This window comes from Sceloporus occidentalis, unplaced genomic scaffold (assembly GCF_023333645.1).
Source record: "Sceloporus occidentalis isolate IW3139 unplaced genomic scaffold, rSceOcc1.0.p SCAF_13, whole genome shotgun sequence".
In the NCBI taxonomy this organism is placed as follows: Eukaryota; Metazoa; Chordata; class Lepidosauria; order Squamata; family Phrynosomatidae; genus Sceloporus; species Sceloporus occidentalis.
Window position 1 is genome coordinate 2,177,924 of NW_028316993.1, and position 20,891 is coordinate 2,198,814.

Sequence of the window (20,891 nt, forward strand, 5' to 3'; positions counted from 1 at the left end):
AGATTCAACTTTTCACCCACACAATGCCACCTTCTGCCACCTGTGATGTGGCTGCTGAATGTGTGCATCTCAATGGGCATCTTACCTTTGCTTCTAGGGCAATGCCAGCCTCAGTTGGTGGAGAGATCCCCACTGAAAGATTCAAGAATATCATCTCTTCTCTCACCTTCTTCTCTCCCAGACTATTCTCAAACCAGTTTGCGGCTCCCATCCGCTCAGGAAGACTGGCTGCCTCTCGACTCTTACTGTTTGGTTAGGCTATTGAAGAAAGTGGGGGTGGCTCCATTGTGGAAGGTGGAGTCCTTAATCCCTGATAAGGTGCAACAGTTCAGATAAAAAGGAAGAGTGTGGCCCATTAAACTCCAGCATCCCTAGCTTACAAGGTTGGTTTGGAGGTTGGCAGTAAAGAAAAGCAAGGCACAGTGTGGGAGGATTCATCCGAAATCCTCCTCTCCTTTTTTCCTTCCAAACCAGATCCCATGGAAGACCTGAAAGGATTTGCGGTAGAAGCCCTGGACGATTTTGCCCAGTTTATGCCAGGTGCTGCCCACCAACCTAGCTTGGGGGGCTCCCGATTCTCCATCACCCCACACTGCCTCTCCCAGAATCCCATGCTGGGATGCTACCCGGGAACATGCTCTGGCCCTGCAGAACTGCCTGCCTATCCTCAAGAGAACTTCAGGAGTGGAGTGGCCCACGGAGAATGGTACCCAACTGGCCCTGCAGATGGACTTTACTCTTCCAGTAAGTGATGCTCTTATCTCTTTGGATTGGATCTCTGCAGGCTTTGGGGACAGAGCACATATTCTGGTTAAGCATGGCTTGGAAATCTTGTAGAGGTGGCTGGAGGCTGAGCTGAAAGCTTAGGCAATATCACACACATAGGTTGCAACAGTTTGCTTTTGCTCGAGTCTCCTGGGAAGGGCACGATTCTGCCCCTCCTCTGTTTTCCCTCCATTGGGTCAACTGAGGGCAAACTACTTCTGCAGGTTGAACTCAATGGGAAGGGGAGAGAGAAGCTGGGATGTTTTAAAAGCAGCTGATTAATTGGACTGTACCTTCCAAATTGGGACAATTAGAGGGTATGTTGCTCCGGATTGAGGGTGACGTGTAGTAGCAGCAGCCTTCTCCAAACTGGTGTCCTCCAGATGTGTTGGACTACAACTCTGGTTCTGTGGATGACGGGAATACGTATTCACAACACATCTGGAGAATCGTGGGCTGGGAAAGGCTGGATTGCAGGGGCAAAGGAGGACACAGTAGAAGTTTGTCTTGCCTTATCATGTTCAGAGAATTAGAGGTATGCAAGTACTCTCTGGGCTTGGATCTGGAAATCTTTGCCAAGAAACGGCAAGAGCACAATCTTAAAGAGGATCTTTGCTATGCTCTGATTTTGGGACAGATAGATGGCCTTCTGTTCCTTTCCTCCCAGTCTCCAGGTATGTGGGGACATCTGGATACAGTGTGCCTGGCGTGGACTGTTTGGGCTACTTGAGCGAGATGATCAAATCGCCCCAGTTCCTCACCGGGAACCCCTCCAAGCGGAAGCGGCGTGTGCTCTTCTCCCGGGCCCAGGTTCACGAGCTGGAAAAGAGGTTTGAGATCCAGAAATACCTGACTGCTCCAGAGCGTGAGCATCTGGCCACCATTACCCGCCTCACCCCAAACCAGGTGAAGATTTGGTTCCAGAACCATCGCTACAAGATGAAGAAGCAAGCCAAGCTTCAGGACTCCAAGGACAACCACCCGGGGCAGGGAACCCACACTCCTTGCGATAGTAGCCTCGTCTCTCAGCCGGACGGTGGCTACAGTTTTGCCAGATCTCCAATGGAGGAGAAATTCTTTCTCCAGGGCTTGGCTTCCAGTCCTGGTGCCGAACCCAACCCACAGCCCCTTGTAAAAACTCCTGAAATCAGCCTTTCGTTTGGTAAATCATGGTAGCTTACAGAGATTTCTTCCCAAAAGAACAAGAGTAGAGTGTGCGGTAACAAGAGGAAGCCCATGCAGAATGTCTGGCACCCAGTAGCATCACTAGGGGTGTGCAAAGTGTGTGAACTGCACCATCAGAAGGGGTGACACCAGGCACCAGCAACCTGTTCCAAGGCTTCACCCCCAGAAAGAAAAGGGGGCACTATTTTTGGTATGCCACTCTCCTTTGAGGGGCAAAGACAGGGCTGAAGCTGCAGACCTTTCTCTCTGCTTTCCCTTCCCGCAACCTCCCCTTCTGAATCTGTTTGGCTCCTTTTCACCATTGTCCTTTGGAGGGCCCTGTTTGCTGGGTTTTCCTCTTCCCTTGAGGATGGAGATCTTTTGTACAGTTGTCCCCTCATATCCATGGATTATTTATCCATGGGTTCAAACATTCATAGTTTTCATGCGCGTGCGCGCGCACACACACACACACACACATATATATATAAAAATTATTCCAAAAAGCAAACCTTGTTTTTTGCCATTTTATATAAGGGGCACCATTTTACTATCCCATTACAGTATATTTAATTGGACTTGAGCATTCATGGATTTTGGTATCCAAGGGGAGTCCTGGAACCAAACCTAAACAGATACCAAGAACAGATACTGTAATTTTAAACATGTTCTTGTTCAGGGGGTGTCCATCTTTGCTTTCTTAGTTATGGGGAGAGGGATTGCTGTAGCAGGACATTGGGTTCCTCCCCATCCCAGAAGGTCCATGTGAGGGACATCATTACAGTATGTACCACACTGGCTAACACTAACCCTAGTGACGCCACTGCCAGAACATAATGTGAGAACATTGCCTCTTCTTGTACCAGCAACACTCGATGGAAAAGGGCTGGTAAAATGCATCCCAGGCCATCAGACACAGCACTGAAAACATGTCAAGATTCACAACAGAAATCCCAAACTCTCTCAGGATTTTTCTACATAGGATTCCCAGATGTCAGGGTCTGGCCTCTAAGTGACTGCCGGGAAAGATGCTGGAAACACAGAGTCCAAGCTGCAGGATGAATGGATGAGAGCACTGCCCTGAAAACAACAACAACAACAACGATGTGCTATTGGGCCCAGTAGATACAGAGTGTTTTGGAGTGGCTGCTGTTCACTCTCCAGAGACTTAATTCCCTCCCTTCATTCCTTTGTACCATTTGTTAGACTTTTCATGTTTATTGGGCTCACATGCCCTGAGCAACTGTAGCTGATGTTCAAATGACATTATCGGATGCCTTTCCCCATGGAACTACCAAGGGCCATCCTTTGGTCTCCAGTTTTTGATCTGAAACGTCAAGGTCTGGGATGATACTAACCTGGGAGCCCTATTTCTGCCCCAGTCGCTGTACTGCCAGTTAGATCTCATCTATCTGCCTCCATCTTCCAGCGGTCCATCGATCCTAGCATCCTGTCTCCAACAGCAACAAGCATGGGATGCTTCAAGGGAGCCATTTAAGGAGACAGCCAGACAGTTACAGCATGAATAAACTATCTGATGCTGCCACTTAGTCCTGCCTTGCACTTTCCCTGTATTAAAAATTTTATTAGTTTACTATATTGGCTAACAGCCAGCGAAGAAGCATTCTTCAAACCCTCCAAGGTAGTTCAAGCAAAACCGTTCCACTCCCAGCTTTGCATCTGCAGGTTATGCATATGACACTCTTGGTTTGTTCTAGCCAGGTCCCATTAAATTATGCCTTCAGTCAGATAAGTCTGCTGTTTTGTGTTTGGGGTGTTCAAATAAACAATTGGAAGGGAGTCAGAATGAGAATCAGAATTTGGAGAAGTTATTTTTGGAACTGCACACCTTTTAAAAAAAAATCTCTTATTTTCTTCCATTGCCTACCTTTCTAACATGTCCACATTAGTGAAGAGCTACAGAGGAAAGATCGGAGACAGATTCTCACAGACACATGGAACATCATTCTAGATACTTTCCCAAGTTTTGTAAGTCATTCTGACTCTTAATTGCATTTAGAAGTCATAGAGCATAGCTGAACACATTAATATTAAACAACAATTCTCTATAAGGCAAAGAAGACCTGAAACCTGATCCGAAAAACAAAGGTTAACATCTGAAAAGGCATTTGTAATTGCAAGAATTCATAAAGATACAGGTTGAGTCTCCCTTATCTGAAATGCTTGGGACCAGAAGTTCTTTGCATTTGGGACGTTTTTATTTATTTTTGCATATACGTCATGAGATATCTTGGAGATGGTATCCAAGTCAAACCATGAAATTCATTTATGTTTCATGCACACTTTGTAAGCATAGCCTAAATGTAATGTTATACACAATATTTTAAAATAATGTTGTACCTGAAATGAAGTTTGCATACACCAAACCATCAGAAAGCAAAAGTGTCATTGTCTCAGATACTCATGTGGACATTTTTGGATTTTGGAGTATTTCAGATTTTGGACATCCTCACATGCCAATGGCATATATATGTCTGGGCCTGGATTCCACTCCACCAAATGCATCTGAGGAAGTAGACTGAAGTCTACGAAAGCTCAGGTTGCCAATTTCTTTCAGTTAGTCTCAAAGGTGCTACAAGATCTCTGTACATACTGATTCTACAGACTACAGGCTATATCTATGGATTTTGGAATTATGGATAATGGAGACTCAACCTTGAAACAGATAGAAGATAGATAGATAGATAGATAGATAGATAGATAGATAGATAGATAGATAGATAGATAGATATCCCACCTAGACATACTAATATTAGTGAAACTTATGTACTTGATAACTACCCTTCATTATGCACTACCCTTCTTTAACACGATCACAACAAGAATGGAGATGGCATGATAAACATGATAAACTTCATATTTAAGGATGTTCCATTGACAGTGGATGGGAAAAGTAGTTTGCCCTCCTTCTGAAAGTACCTGCAAGTAGGCAAGATCAATAACATCCTATATATCAGTATTACCTCCCATCTACACACCTTACAAACAGTTCCAGGTCCCTGTTCCACCAGCAGAAGCCAAGGGTTGGATAAGTTATTGGACTGAATTACAAGCAGAGTCTATTTCTCAATAGATTTGTTTGAAGAGCCTCTCAAAAAGTACTGCATTTTTTGCTAATTTTCTTGGACAACTTCGCTGGGCGTACATTCAGTTCCAGTCGGTTAGTCACTATATTTCCAGTATCTATGAAAGACTTCGTTTTGTAACTGCTGTGCTGCTATATCATCAATTGCCTTGTTCGTAATCAAACTGTGTCGGCACGGATTGTATTTGAATCCCTAATTATTTCTCTAGTCAATGAAAGGATTTATTCCATGTATCAGGGTTTATTGCAAGTAGGGTTGCCAAGTCAGGATCTGAAATTTCCAGGCCAAAACCTGAGAGCTAGCGATGGTAATGTCATAAGGGTGAGACCTGGTGCGGGCCTTAAATATTAAGCATTAAGCGACAACCATAGTTGCTTGTCATTCGAACACATGCATACAAGCAAACATGTACAGATACTATATTTTCCAGGTTGGAAAAAAAATACAGTGGACCATTGGTATCCACTGGTGTTAGGTAACCCTGTAGTACAAACACCTACTACAGCATGGCATAGTGGTTTCAGTGTTGGACTGCAATTCTGGGTTCGATTTCCACCTTGGCCATAAAACTCAATGGCAACCCTCCTCTGAACAAATCTTGCCAAGAAAACCCCATAGCAGGGTCGCCATAAGTCAGGAACAAATTGAAGGCACACATCAGTACATTTCATCTCTTGCTTCTTCATCTGAAACTCAAGCATTTTTCCTCTGAGACTTTGAGAAGAACTGGATGAGGAAATCAGAGCATGCTGATGCATCACAGCCATATTAAGTGTTTCCATGATATCAGATAGAAAAAGCTAGAAGTGCTAGATCTACATTTATTTATCCTCCCCCCCCCCCCAGTGCCATATAAAATGTAACCTAGAATGTACATCATCCTGTTCTGTTTGAATAATTTTGTGCGGTCCAAACCAAGCCCTTTGGAATCACTCATTTTATGGCTGAGTTATTGGTTCTGCATTTTGGGAGTTCCAGCCTGTCATTTCCCAATTATCCGAATGATGCATTTACGTAAGACTGAAATGTTGCCCTATAAATCTCTTCAATTTATGTTTCTGGCAAGTTACACTTAATTAACTGTTCAGAGATTGCTTTGTAAACCTTGCTTTGTAAATTTAACACATATCAGTCAACCATGAAGATTCTAGTTAGACACACACCCACACCCAAAACCGAGCCTGATGCCATCTCATTCCTGGGATGCAACACAAAAACATCCCTAAAAGCAACACAAAGGAGGACAGTATGATACGGCTCTGCTTTAATGTGCTGGATTTCAACATGGTTTTGCTTAGGTAGAAGCAGCTCTGGAGCTAAACGCAAAGCTCTGAACATTACTTTTTTATATGTGTCAAATACTGTAATGATGTTTTGATCCTCAGCATCTTGTCTGTTCATAAATAAGCCACTTCAAATTGTACTAACTCAGTGGATATGTGCTGCTACGTCAGTCAAAAATTGTGCTGCCTAGTAAATATTTGGCCGGCTTCTGTCCCAAGACTCGGCGTTCTTTGATGGCATCTAGAATAATTTGGCACCGGGCAGCTTTTGCAAATACCTGTTTGGAACTTCGTGGCGATAATGCCACCGTTTACTCGGGTTGTTCTGAGCCATTGAACAAATATGTACCCAAGCAGGAAACAAGGGACCGTGTTTCACATCCAGACGCTCTGAAGACTGCCTTGTGTTGGCAGCCAAGTAATCACAGATGGAAGGGGAAATGCTCAGCTTTTAAATGCTGCTTTGCAACACTGGTGCCAGAGAAGTGCAGAGTGATTCATTTAGTGTAGGGATGGGCAACCTATGGTCCTTCTGACATTGCTGGACTGTACCTTTAAACCTCAACAGTGGCTATGTCCATACCCTCCAATGGTCCCAGTTTGGTAGAGATGGCCCTGAGTAATCCTCTGCTATCCCACTTTCTCAATTTTAAAATGTCCCAAGGTCTCTCTCTTCTTCCTATGTTCCTCTTAGACCTTAGCTTACTTCATTTACTGAAAACTCAGTACAAAGTGTTAAATTGTTTGCACTCAATTAATTCAGCAAGGAAGTGAGGAGAGAAGGGGGAAGAATCTGGCCCGTCCCAGTAGGCTCAGGCAAAAGCAAACTGCTGCAGTCTCTCCTAGCTTGCGTGTTCTTTCCTATTAAAAACTTTTCCCATCCTGACCACACTTTGATCTTGCTTGGGCACAAGTGTCCCAGTTTTCATCTTTGAAATTTTGGAGGCTGTGTATTCATCTGTTTAGTGTTTATTTGCACCGGTCACAGGGGATACCTCAAGTCCAGCACTGGGCATAGCATAGTCGGTAGGCTTTCATGTAGCCCTTGCATCCCACATTTGTGCTATCACTGTGCAAATTAGATGCATTCTTAAGCTGGAAACTTGTGGGTCAGACCAAACTAGAATAGACCTATCCAAACAACTATTGAAGAATAATTCTATACATAAGCAAAACCCACTGATTCAGTTGATTTAATTGGGACCAGCAACAGAATTCAGATCCTAGACATTGCATGCATGCGCCAAATAAACAGGCCTCCCTGATCTTCTCTTTGGGCGTTTCGGATGATGCATGGCCCAAACCCTGGTTCTGGTGCAAACAGACCACCCGACCTCTGGCATGTTCTTCAGAATTAGGATATAACACCCTTAAACAGAAGTAAAATAATCTACAGTGGGCCCTTGTTATCTGCTGGGTTTTGGTTCCAGGACCCCCCTATGGATACCAAAATCTGTGGATGTTCAAAGCCCCTTAAGTGCAATGGCATAGTAAAATGGTGTCCCTTATATAAAATGGCAAAATCAAGGCTTGCTTTTTGGAATTTATTTTTAAAATCTTTTCAAATGGCGGATGGTTAAATGCATGGATAAGGAATCAGTGGATATGGAGGGTCGACTGGAGCTTTTACTCTGAATCTTCTGGGAAGATCCAGAGTCCTCCATTATGACACTGGGTGACTATATGAAATGCGTCCCACTGAGCTGGCCGGCACATGTACCGCTGGTGCCAGTTGTTCACTGTGGTCCAAATGAGGTCTCCATCCATGTGATTGAAGCTGGGCACCTCATGGTGACCTCAAAGCAAAGCGACCTGTGGCAGCAGTGGATGCATTCAGTGGATGCATGTGTGTGAACAGTTGCCCTGGCATAGGAACAGGTAACAGTGGAGGTCATAGCAGCCACAAGTATCCTGGCCCATGCAGACAAGGCCCCAGTTTAACTCAGGGCTCAGCCCCAAAGCCTGTTTTCAGTGTCTTAGTCCCACTGTGAAGCAATACACATATTTCTGAACATGTGCAGAGTGCACTTGCAGCATCAACTAGCCACAGCCAGCCTTTCTCTATCCTGCATTTTGGGAATAGTGCTCCCAGAACAGAGATGGCCGAGTGAAAGGGACAGATCTTATGCCTTAGTACCTCTCCCTTTTTAATTTAACCACCGCACTTACATTCGTTAACTCTAATTAGAAGACACGTTTCCATCTATAGCCAAACTAATCCACTTTTGGGGCCCTCTTTAATCTCTGCTGATTGCAAGTTCACAAGAACGATTAACGGGTGTTAAGAAGGAAATAATCTGAGTTATGTGAATTAAAGGCTCCTTTATACAAGCAGGACATCTTTTCATGAATGGTACCATTTCAGAGCTGAAAGGTTGAGTGCTCCACCATTAAAACTAAAAAAGCAAAAGCAAAATGTCTGTCTTGAACATAGGAGACTTTCACACAGGGGAAATCTGGGGATTAAAAAGGCACTTTCCCAGGAAAGTAGCACAATTACAGCAAAGATTTTCACACACATCGTAATCTGGGAGAAGAACCAGGAATGCTCCAGCAACAAATCATTAAAGCATCTGAGGAAGTAGACTGAAGTCTAGGAAAGCTCATGCTGCCAACTTCATTCTTTCAGTCTCAATGGTGCTACAAGATCTCTCTACATACTGATGCTACAGACTAGCGCAGCTATATCTCTGAATTCTCTCTTGAACATATTTATTTATTCAACATATTTACAGCTCTCTCCAGGGCAGGTGCACAAAGGTACAATGTAAACCCAAAATGTCTAAAATACTACAAACTGAAACAAACCAAACATGGCAAAACAGCCTCGGTGCCAGAAGGCACCATTGCATTAGCAGATGTCTGTGTGTGCAATACTAGATTTTACTCAAAAGATAAAGAAGAAAAAAGCATTTACAATATTTCTTAATGCATGATCATTACTAAATGGTTGACCATGTCTGACCAGCCTCAACGACAGACATTTCAAGGGGCTTAGTGGAGTCCCTATCCTAGCCATGGGAGTCCCTTGGGTCCACCGGTCTCCCTATCTATTTGGGAATTTATGCAATAACTCTTGCCCCTTCTTTAAATGGCACAGATTTGCTTTTGCCAGGTTCCTGCGTCGTGCCAACCAACCTGCCCAGAAAGCTTTGCCACCTTCTCATCCTGGCCTAACCCCGAGGCACCTCTGTACTCCTCAAGAATGCCATGAGCTCATTTTGCTCAGATCTTCGAGTGCCTCGGTCAATATTGACTGTCCTTTGCACCCAGCACCCACCTCCCCTTCCCCTGCGTGCTTTTTTTTCTTGGAAACCACTCTGGGACGAGTAAAGATCCTTGCATGGCGCCACTGCGTGTGGGGAAAACAAAGTCTTGTTGACTTTCCCCCCTTCTCAGGCGGAGATTAAAGGTGCCCTGTTGTTTGAAGCCGGGTTAAATTTTGGACAGGAAACAGACCCCATCTTCCTCATCGGGAAAACTATAAGCAAAAAGAAAAGGGCACAGTTTGATCTCCCTCTTCCCATTCCACACTTTAGCATGGAGAAGGAGTTGGAGCTGGGTTCAAGTGTTACCTTTATCTAGGATTCGTTCTTCTGTAGCATGAGACAAATTACAGAGTGTTCAAGGGCCTACAGAGACCATACTCTCCACAACCCCCTCCCTATCTGGGGTGCATCTACACCTTAGAAATAATTCTTTTTGACAATGCTTTAAGTGCCATGACTTAATAATAATAATAATAATAATAATAATAATAATAACAATAAATTTTATTTAAGTGGTCTCAAACTGCATTATTTGTACAGTGTAGATACACAATATAACAGCTTTCCTAAACCAGATGGCCTTAAGATGTGTTAGACCACAACTACTTTCCATTTCCTACTTAGATAGGTTAACCTAATAAAGGTTAAATGAATGAAAATAAATGAATGATACGTTGTTTGGGGATGATGGGGATGTGAAGCCCAACACACAAAGAACATTTCAGGTCAGGAAGGTTGGAATCAGAGGCCGGCTGCTTAGACATATAGGTTGAAGTTTTATTTTTTAAAATGTTATATTTTGTATTTTATAAATGCAATTTTTTTTAAAGGGAAGAGAATGACCTCTTTCTATGTTCAGGAACTCACAGTTAGCTTTCATTTGCACAACCTGGCACACATTTTTCTCACATCGGAAGACCCCTGCTTATTCCCGGGGCCATGTTCCCGGGACACAAATGTGCGCCTGTGAATCAGGCAAGCCTATGAATGTCAGCACATGACATGATGGCAACTGATGGGGAAACTGGCCCGTCAGTCCTGGAACTCACGTCCAGCTGCGATCACAGAAGGCCAAACCTGACATGACAGGCAGACCACAGATTTGACGTGGTTGGTGTCAACTGAACCAAACCAAAACAAACACAAAAATGAAAACAGAGGCTGCATGACGTTACTTTGGGATTCTGCAAAGAATGCTGTGGCACCTGAAAGATGAACCAGTTTTATTATAGTTTGAGTTTTCATGGACCATAGTCTATGCAAGCCCAAGCTATAATAAATAAGTTTGTCTTCAAGGTGTCACAGGATGCTGCCACACTGCAGAATTAATGCAGTTTCACATCACTTTAACTGCCATGGCCCAATGCTATGGGATTTGTAGTTTGTGGTGATGCCAGAGATCTCTGACTGAAGGCTGAACATTTCACAAAACTATAAACCCCCAAATTCCAAAGCACTGACCCATGCCAGCTAAAGCAGTGTCAAACTGTACACTTCTATCCCAAGGCCATGGCTGTATCCTATGGAACCCTGAAAGTTGTAGTTTCAGGAGGTGTTTAGAATTGTCTGGCCTAGAGCTCCCCAAACTACAAATCCCTTGATTCCGTGGAATATAGGCACTGTGTGGGAGTTAAAAGTGAGATTAAAGTGTTATGCTGTGTATAAAAGAGACCTTTGCTTTTTTCGCTGTAACAGACCAACACTGCAAGTTTTGCAAATCCGGAATACGGGGAAGTGATATTTTCTTCCCCATCTATTACTCCTTGTGGTAAAAGATCCCAATGTTACACAACAACAACAACAATGACTACAACAAATAGGTTTTTGTGTGCATAGCTGCTTCCCTGTTGCTGAGCTAAAAAGAGCTTGGGGACAGGCATACAGGTCAGGTTCCATCTAGAAGCAAAGTTGCCTTCCCCAACTCAGCACCCCTCAAATGTGCTGGAATACAACTCCCATCATCCTCATCCAGTGTGGCAAATGCTGCCTCAGGATGATGGGAATTGGACTTTGAAGCAACCAATAATCCAATGGAGCTAGGCCAAACTACGCGTCGTTGGAAAAACGGTTGCACATTGTCCTCCCTTGTTCACCTCCATCCGTGCCTCCACACACATCCCCATCTCACATCTTCCTCGGTTGTTTCTTTGTGCTTATTTTTAGCTTTTAAGTCCCTGGGGGTAGGGACCTGTCAAGGCTTTTACTTGCAAAGCACTACATACTATGTGCGTGGGTGGCTGACACCATATAAACAAGCAAACCAACAAACCATCCAATGAAAATAAAACACGGGAGATGAGAGAAGGCAGACTTGGTCTTGTTTTTAACTTTTTGTGGGGAGGGTTTACTTGGCACTACACGGTTATAGCACGACGAGACCGCTTTGACGTCCATTCCTGAATCCTACCAAACCCTGGGACTTGTAGTTTAGCGAGGCACTAGCCGTTTCCGGCAAAGCATTCTAAACACTTGCCCCCAAATTGCAAACCTCGCAATTCCTTAGGATGTTGCTATGGCAGTTAAGATGGAATTATAGTGTTGTAACTGTGTAGTGTGAAAGAGACCTGGCTTACAGGAGAACCCTCTGAGAATCTAATGAGACCTATAACTCCCTCCCTTGAATAATACTCACGAACCTACAAACACGGACAGTTTATTTGATTCTATTGGATATCGACTTCATATGGACTGATGGTTGTTGCTGCTGCTGCTGCTGAACATCAAGTGGACCTTGATTTATGGTGACCCTATGAATGAAACATCTTTAAATGCCAGAGCCTTGCTCAAGTCTTGCAAACTCAGAGCAGCCATGGCTTCCTTAACTGAACCAATTTACCTGTAGTATGATGCCCTACCTCTATACCTACTGCCTTCTGCTTTACATCTTTATTTTACTATACATAGCATTATCATCGTTTCCAAAAATATTCTTCCAGACCAGTCCATATGAACACGTCAGCATCTGAGCACTTGAAACACTTGGAAAATTAGCACTTCGAAAGACTAAATTTTTACTTTAAAATTGCCAGTAACTGAGAAACGACAGAGTATAAAGAAGAAAATCAAAAGGGTGAGTAAATAAGTAAGTAGTAAGTTCAGCTAATGCCTGCATAAGTCACATTCTGGCCACTGCAGAGTATGGTGTTTTCCAATGACCTTGTGTAATGACGAAAGTCCCTTCCCAAACAGGGTGACCAGGCATCCTCCTTTTCCAGGACATGCCCTACATTTCAGCCTCTTGTCCAGGAGGAATTTCAAAATGCCTTCCATTTTGAGAATGGCTAAGAAACATGGATTTACATTTATATGACAGGTTTAAGCTTTGGTTTTGAAATGTCCTACATTTTTCTTGAATGCCATGCCTTTTGAGGTCCCTTATCCTCCACTAAGGGTTAGGGCATCTGGTCACCCTGTTCCCAAACCCACTTTTTAGCTGCTCCAGACCACCCCAAAATCCCAGTTTACTGGCCAGAAGAGAGGAAGGAGTGGCAGAGAAGCATTTGGTTATGTTCCTGTAACTGGATGCAGAGCATCAATGTCATTTTCCTGGACCTCCAGAATCCCAGAGCAGAGGAAACCTCATTGCTGTATGCCCAGCTATAGGTACATAGCTGGCATACCCTCCAACTATCCCTATTATAGCTGGCAGGGTTGAGAGGGCGGATTTTTCATAGTTCCTTTTGTATGGGACTTTACAACATCTCTCCCAACCCAGGATCTTGGTGATCATGGACCCACTGAAGCTCATACACAGAGTTCTTAAAGCCAAAGGTTAAAGCGCCATCTTTAAAGGACACATTTGGCCTCTCCGCCTCAAGAAGGCACTACAAAACCCAGGGGCAACCTCCTCAACCTCGGAACGGTGGGCTCCTGGCCAGCAAACAAGGCAAACTCAACCCACTCCCTGGAGCCAGCTGGCAGGGACCAGGGCACTCCAGTCGCTAGACAAACACCGCTCTTGGCAAGCCGGGACCCAAGCAGCAGCATTCCAGAAAGATGAATCAAAAGGCAAGGACTCAGCAGCCAAGAATCAGTCCTGTGCCTTTGCCAAAGAGGCCTGTGCCATCTAGATCTCATTGCTTTGAGTGGGTTTTTGTGGAACAGATTGGCATTCTTGTCTCCATAGGCAGGCGTTGCCCTTTGTGCCAACAAGCCCTCTTCAGCACTTGGAAAGTTACATGTTGAACGCAATTCACAAGTGTGGTTGTTAATTATTATAACTAAGAATAATTGGTTATTGTTATAGCCACAATTGTTAAAAATACCTATTTCTCATGGCAACCAAAATAGTTACCTTTAATTATTTTCTGAAAAGAAACCAAAGCCAGACAATATACAGCTTCCCATTAAACGGTCCTGATTTGTTACGGACAGCAACAAATAAAATGGTGCCCATTTGGGACGAGGAGGAGAGATGTACCTGGCAGTGTCCAGCAGCTGTTGCAAATCCTGTGGAAAACAATTGTGCAAGGAGATACTAGATACCTCCTTGCATGGTGCCAGAAAACGTACTCACACTCGCATAACCCCAGTTACACAAGCGTTATGCCACCAAGACGCTTCTGACCTACATCTCTGGCCTTTGCTCTACCCTAAAGTTGCCGTCTGGTACATGCCTATTAGACCAACCTGAACTAGACCAACCTATTAGACCAACCTATACCTATGAATAAATAAGTCCACAGTTTGTGGGGAACTTACTTTCTTTTTATTAAATTACAAACCATAGCCTTGCTGGCTGGGTTACTCCAAGAGCCATGGTTCCCAAAATGATCTTTCCTATGCTCTGAATGTGTGCAGGGTTGACTTGCAGTCTAAAATATAATTTCCACAAAATAGGTTTTATATTGAAATCTCTGAAATTTACCCTAACAAAACAAGGATCATCTTAACAAGTGGGGTGCCACAAGCCATTTCCCGACTCTTTCTTGCACCCCTTTTACTTTATTCCGACTTGAGTGGCTTCACCTTATGGTGCCATGAGGCCTTTTCAATCTGCTTAGAAAAGATAACAGGCCTATTTTAAATTGAAAAAGCATGCCAATCGCCTTCTTGCTACCCTTCCCTAATGCAAACTTTCAAGCTCCTTTCCAGCCACCTGGGTTGGCCTTGGGTTCTTTGGAAATCTCAGGGCACTTCAGGTTCATTGGTAAAGATGGAAGGAAGTGAAAATATAATCCTCCTCTTGCCCTGGGTAACTCCCTGGACAAACAGCTCAGAGCCCACCCAACGTGAGCCTAAGAAGTGGGTCATGCCAGGCCTGGGCAGCCAGCCTCCTGCCACCTTCCCGTCTGCAAAGCAACACTGCTCAGGAGGAGGTCCCCCAAAGCAAGCATAGCATTAGGCAGGCTGAGGGATGAGGTGGTCTTTTATCTGAAAGGAGGTCTGTGGACCCAATGAAGTCCACCTGATCTAGTGCAGTGGTCCCCAAACTTTTTCGGGCTATCCCTTTCCTCTTGGGTGACAACCCTAGTGCCACTCAATGTTTTTGCAATGGAAAAAGGTCCTACTGCTGTCCACTTTCCACCACATCCTTCTCCATCTTATGACCCAGTCCACATTCTGCCATCCAAAACAGGCAGCAAAACCAAGAAGTTTATAGAGTTCCAGATGGATTTTGCTTGGGGTGGGACTGGATGACCTTTGGGGTCTCTTGCAACCCCCTAAGGCAGAAGACGAGAGCCATGGGCAAAATGTTGTTCTTCCCTGTCTTTCTGTTTGTGTTGCTGTTTCTGCCTCCCTGCATCATAAGGAGGGACCTTGTCCTGGGTTCTGGCTTGTGCATGTTTCTGATCTGCCCTTATTGACAAGGACAAGGGAAGACTGGTGGGAGGGGGGAGTTCAAAAGGAGGGCAAGAGGAAGGAAGCTTAAGGGTGCTGCCACACAACTGTCACGACGGCTTGCCAGTGAGAAGATTGAGAAGGGTCCCGACCGTCATGTCCACATGTGGGAAAGAGCACGTGGCCTGTCTTGGTCTCCATCTCAGTGTAGTTCCAGGCCTCCCCAAGAGTGCTTTTGCTGACACATGTTATTACTATAGATAATGATGTAGCAGATGCTGCATGGCACAGAAGCATCCTTTTGCTGATGGGGGTCTTGTTTTCCCATACAGTGTTAGAACTGGGGCCCCAAACAAATTCTACCCAGACTATCCTTGAGTGGTGATCAAATTCAGGCCCCATCACTGGATATATGGGGTACCACAGATCCAGGCCGATGGAAAATGAACTTCCAAGGGTTATATAGTGCAGAAAGAAACAAAGAAAATCAATGTTCACAAGTGTGACCCATATCCTCCCCTCATTGCAATGGGACCTTTACAAACAGGTTAGTAATAGAAGACATTTCACTTCCCCAGTAAGTCCAAAGAAGCCACATTTGGGAGCTGTGTTCTCTGTGTGCTTAGACACACTTTCTTCCATTATAACAAAAGTGGAGAAGTGGTGAAACAAATAAAAAGTCATCCCAGGATGTATTTTGGAAGAAGCATTCAAATGGTGTCTAGACGGTTTAAAATGTTATTGTCTACTTGTGCAAGGCTCAGCTGACCTGTTTCATTTCACATGTGTGAGGTTTGGACAAAAACGTGGCTGAAACTTGTTAAACTGCTCTTTCTTTTCTTGGGTGCAGGGACCTATTCTTATTCTTTCCATATTGTTTCTGTTATAATTTCTATAATAATAATTTTTTAAAATTAAAACAAAAGAAGTCATGCCCAGGGGCACAGCAACTTCATTAACTGAGGTGTACCTGTAAAATGTATGCAAAGGTGTTTGCGCACAGTTTAGATGTGTCTGCAGAGGGAAGCGTTGCAAAGCTTTCATCAGACACTCCCTACAAGGACCCCCCTCGAATTAAGAATTGCCAGTTTGGGGTGACAGGATATTAGGCTCATCCCTCCTGCAAAACAGGAGGGATTTTGTGTCTGTAAAGGGAAGATTGAAAGCAGGACACAACTTCAGCCAATGATGATAAAACTGACTTGCATTCCTTAGCAATGCAAGAGAATGATGTGCAAGTGCCCATTAGTCCACTGAGTGGCGCTATGGACATGCTGCTTGAAGAGCAGAGAGCATTTCCTTCTCTTTTGAATCTAAAGGACCAGTGAGGGTTAGATTGGATGAGACTGGGCATAATGGAGATAACTGTGAAGAAGCACAGATAAAGCATGGAACAAGCGTATGGGTGAAGAGATGCTTGGGAAACAATATGCTCCTTTCCCCACTCTCTACTAGTTTCATGACACTAAGTCCGATAAAGAGACCTGGAGAACTAAAAAATCTGCACATTTTTGTGACACAATGATTGGTTCCAAACTCTGCGCACTGGATTTTTCCTCTCGTGAGATAGCATGTCTATCATCCCTGTCCCATTCTCTTTTAACTGGTCTTTCTATGTCTCTTTGCAGCTGTTTATGTACCCAAGGGACCAAGGCACTACAAATAAAGGCGGATTACTGGACACCACCAGGATGGAAGCTAAACCTACTCCATCTGCAAAACCTCAGCCTCTAGGGAACAAAATAGGAAGGGAAGATGTCTACTTTGTCAAACTGATGCTCTCTATAGTTTGGCATTCTCATCCCACAGCCAGTTGTTTCTTGGATGTCCACAAACAGCACCTGTGTGTGAAGACACTTTCCAACCCGTGTTCCCCAATAACTGGTTTTGGGAGACATATTATTTTTGCTCTTGGAGGTAAAATAGAAGCAGCATCACCAGCAGCCCCATGAAGTCCTATCCTCTCTCTCCTGATCCAATCCCTCCTTTTAAAACCATCGATTTGGGGGCTATCACATCCTGCGGCAAAATGAATTTCACAGCCAGCATCCATAGCTTTTTGTGGGTTTTTCGGACTATGAGGCCATGTCCTAGAAGAGTCCCCCCCCCCCCCGACATTTCACCAGCAGCAGCTATGGATGGCATCTCCAGAGAAATCTGAAACGTCAGGAAAAAACTCTTCTAGAACATGGCCTCATAGCCCAAAAAACCCACAAAAAACTAATGAATTCCACAGTTTACCTATGCACTGAGTAAAGCGGTACTTCTCTTTCTTTACTCATGCAAGGCTCATCTGACCTGGCTGTTTCGCATTTCTCTTGCACATATTGTTAGTTTGGAATAAAATGTTTGTTTAAACATGTTGGATTGCCTTTCTTTTGTGCATCTGCTATAGGAACCCTATCCCTAATGAGTTTTTTGTGGGTTTTTCGGTCTATGTGGCCATGTTCTAGAAGAGCTTATCCCTGATGTTTCACCAGCATCTGTGGCTGGCATCTTCAGAGAATCCTTATCCCTATTCTCTCCATGTTCTTTCTGCCCCTGGTACCCAATCTCCTGTTAAAGAGATAATGCTTTGGAATACATCATAACTGAGGTATATCTGTATCTCACTGATACAATATCCTCTTTTACTTGCCATCCTCTGTGTTGCAGAGACCACACTTCGTCACTTTTCCTAGCTGGGGAAGTCCACCAAAGTCTGGGTCAGCCGAGATCACCTTTCCTGCCTCTTCTGCTCCTCTGTATAATCTTGCTTTCTTTTTCTCCCTCCTTCTCTTGTGGGTGCAATATTATAGGAGTCGCAACTATAAAGAAAATGGAAGAAATTAGCACTCGGGTTCAACAGATTTGCTCAGTCTTCTCTCACTACTGCTGGGAAAAGTGCAACCGCTGCCACGGTGCGCCAACAGGACTCCAGCCGTGGTCTGCTGGCGCAAGATGGAAAGCTGGCATCCATCTCTACTAGACAGCTTGGCACAAGGTGCTGCCTTGAGCCATAGCACTGAATGGAGGTGTGCAAGAGAGCCCTTGCTTTCTGGCAGCAGGCAAAGGACCTGAAGGAAAGAATGATACAAGTGTGCATCTTGTGCAATGTGTGGAGAGGCTTAGTTTTCAAGGACTGCAGCATGGCTGTGTGTATGTGTGTGTGTGTGTCATGGCTGCTGTTGCTGCTGGACCTTGGCAAGCGGTGCAGAAGAAGAGGGACTGCAGTGTGTGGGGGGAGGCTGGTTGTGAGAGAAAGCGCAACTGCTGGCAGGGCATTTTTTAAAGAGTGTCTATTCTCCCATGGAAAAGGTTCAGGGAGCTTTTCCTTTAAATACAATCCTGGCATTCAAATTGTATTGCAAGCGATTTTTGTTGTTGTTGAGAAAGTCAATGCAGAACTGCAAAGCCATTTGTGTATGTGTGTGTGTGCCTCCAAGTCACCTGTCAACTTATAGCAAACCCATCAATTTAATAGGGTTTTCTTAAGATACATATCCAGAGGACAAGCTGCGTTGGCCGTGCGGCAAAATACAGCTGGCCCTCTGTATCCACAGATCCTTTGCCCACAGATTCAACCGTCCATGGCTTGACAATATTCAGATAAATTCCCAAAAGCAAAGGTTGCTTTTGCTATTTTATGAGCTTCCGCGGATCTGGGTTTGGAAAAGATATATATTCAGGGATGATTTCGATTTTGGAGCCTCGCTCATTTCGAAGGAGGCATCAAAATGGGTGGGAATGATGCCCTTCCCTGATTCAGTTGTACGGCGTTCATTCATTTCTCTCTGCTGAGTGCCCACAAGCCAAGATCATTTTTAAAGGCATTTTTTAAAATAAGGCACTTTAAAGTCATCATTGTGTGTCCATATAAACACACAACGGCGACTTTAAAAAAATGCCTCGGCTGCTGGCATCCCCTTCCGTTGCCAAAACAAGCCCAGTTTAGATGCACCCCAGATGTGTTGGGATTGTGTGTTGCAAGGTGATGGATGCATTTCTGTGGCAGGAGAGGAAGGGAAGGAGACCTTGCATGCAGCAATGCAGCACAGAGGCAGTTGTGTATGTTTCTGTTGGGAAGCTGCATTCGTTTTTTCCAGCCGGTTTTCCAGTTCTGCAACATAGATGTCACCCCAAAACCCTTGGGAATCCCCTAATCCTTGGCCTGCTTCTGCAATAACCTAATTGTTATCCAATTGATATAGAGGGACTCCGCAACCTCTGTGTGTGTGTGTGTGCGTGTGCATGTGCATGGTGTGTGTTAGAGACTGCAGCAATGAATGCAGCTGAAATGCTGCAAAAGGGGTGTGAGTGTTCATGGGCAGATACAACAATCTCTTTCTCTGGCAATAAGGAAGATGGGGACAATAAGCATAAAATCATGATGCTGGTGCAAACAGCAGCAGCCCAGTATGTATTTAATCCACACGCAAGACAGGATGGCACTGTCACATTTGTATTACACTACATAAAATATAAAACTATATATACAACTCTCTCTCTTCTCTAGTTTTATATATAGTAATACCTATATCTATGTAGTGATATATATACACATACATACTGAGATAGATATAGTGGTATGTATATCTTTATCTATATAGTGATATATATACGTATATAGTGTGATAGATATAGTGATATCTATCACTATATCTAGTGATATATATAGATACAGCCATAGATAACATACACACACACACACAGGCAGACATATATAAAATAATGAGAGCCATTCTGTTGTGCTGAGTTGACCGCTGGACTAGGACTCTAGAGACCAGGGTTCGGATCCTGCCTTGACCATAGAAACCCACTGGGTGACCCTGGGCAAGTCACACTCTCTCAGCCTCAGATGGCAATGGCAAACTCCCTTTGAATAAATCTTGCCACAAAAACCCTATTATAAAAAGGCTTCCCAATGTTGGGCGGCAGATGGAGGGTCTCTGTCTGGTCTGGCCATAGAGATAGACACAATCACACAGAGGCTCACAAACACAGGCACAGAGACACACACTCACACCCACACCCACACTCACACACAAGCACAGAAACTCTTGCTCACACACAGGCATAGAGACATAGACACACCATACATACACATTCACACCCATACACACACACACAGAAACTCACACTCACAGAGAAAGAGAGAGAGAGAAAAGCACAGAAACTCACACACAGGCACACCATACATACACACATACACACAGGTACAGACACAGATACACACAGAAGCACAGAAACTCACACTCAGGCACAGAGACATAAGAGAGAGAGACATTCACACACCCAGTGAGAGAGACTCTCACACCCACAGATGCACAGATGCACAGAAACTCACACTCACACATAGGCACAAAGGGACAGACACACTCACACAAACACAGGCACAGCAGACACACGCGCTCTCAGACAGAGAGACCTAGGGATAGACACACTTACACAGGCACAGAGACTCACACTCACACCCATCCACAGAGCGAGAGAGATGCAGAGATAGAGACACTCACACACACACAGCCGCGTGCCTTGCACTT

General features: G+C 44.3%; 1 protein-coding gene across 2 annotated transcripts; it reads left to right on the plus strand.

Annotated features, from left to right (window-relative positions):
- The first annotated feature begins 355 nt into the window (after window positions 1-355).
- On the plus strand, window positions 356-17,704 carry LOC149304543 (thyroid transcription factor 1-like). Of its 2 annotated transcripts, none has more exons than XM_089478675.1 (2): window positions 356-744; window positions 1,433-4,164. In XM_089478675.1, exons 1-2 carry the CDS (start codon window positions 480-482, stop codon window positions 1,939-1,941), a joined length of 774 nt encoding a protein of 257 aa, XP_089334801.1. In that variant the 5' UTR covers window positions 356-479; the 3' UTR covers window positions 1,942-4,164. The 2 variants fall into 2 exon arrangements, 1 of the variants encoding a protein (XP_089334801.1); XR_016271836.1 differs by lacking the exon at window positions 1,433-4,164 and adding an exon at window positions 16,998-17,704 and having other exon boundaries at window positions 671-744.
- The last annotated feature ends 3,187 nt before the right edge of the window (window positions 17,705-20,891 follow it).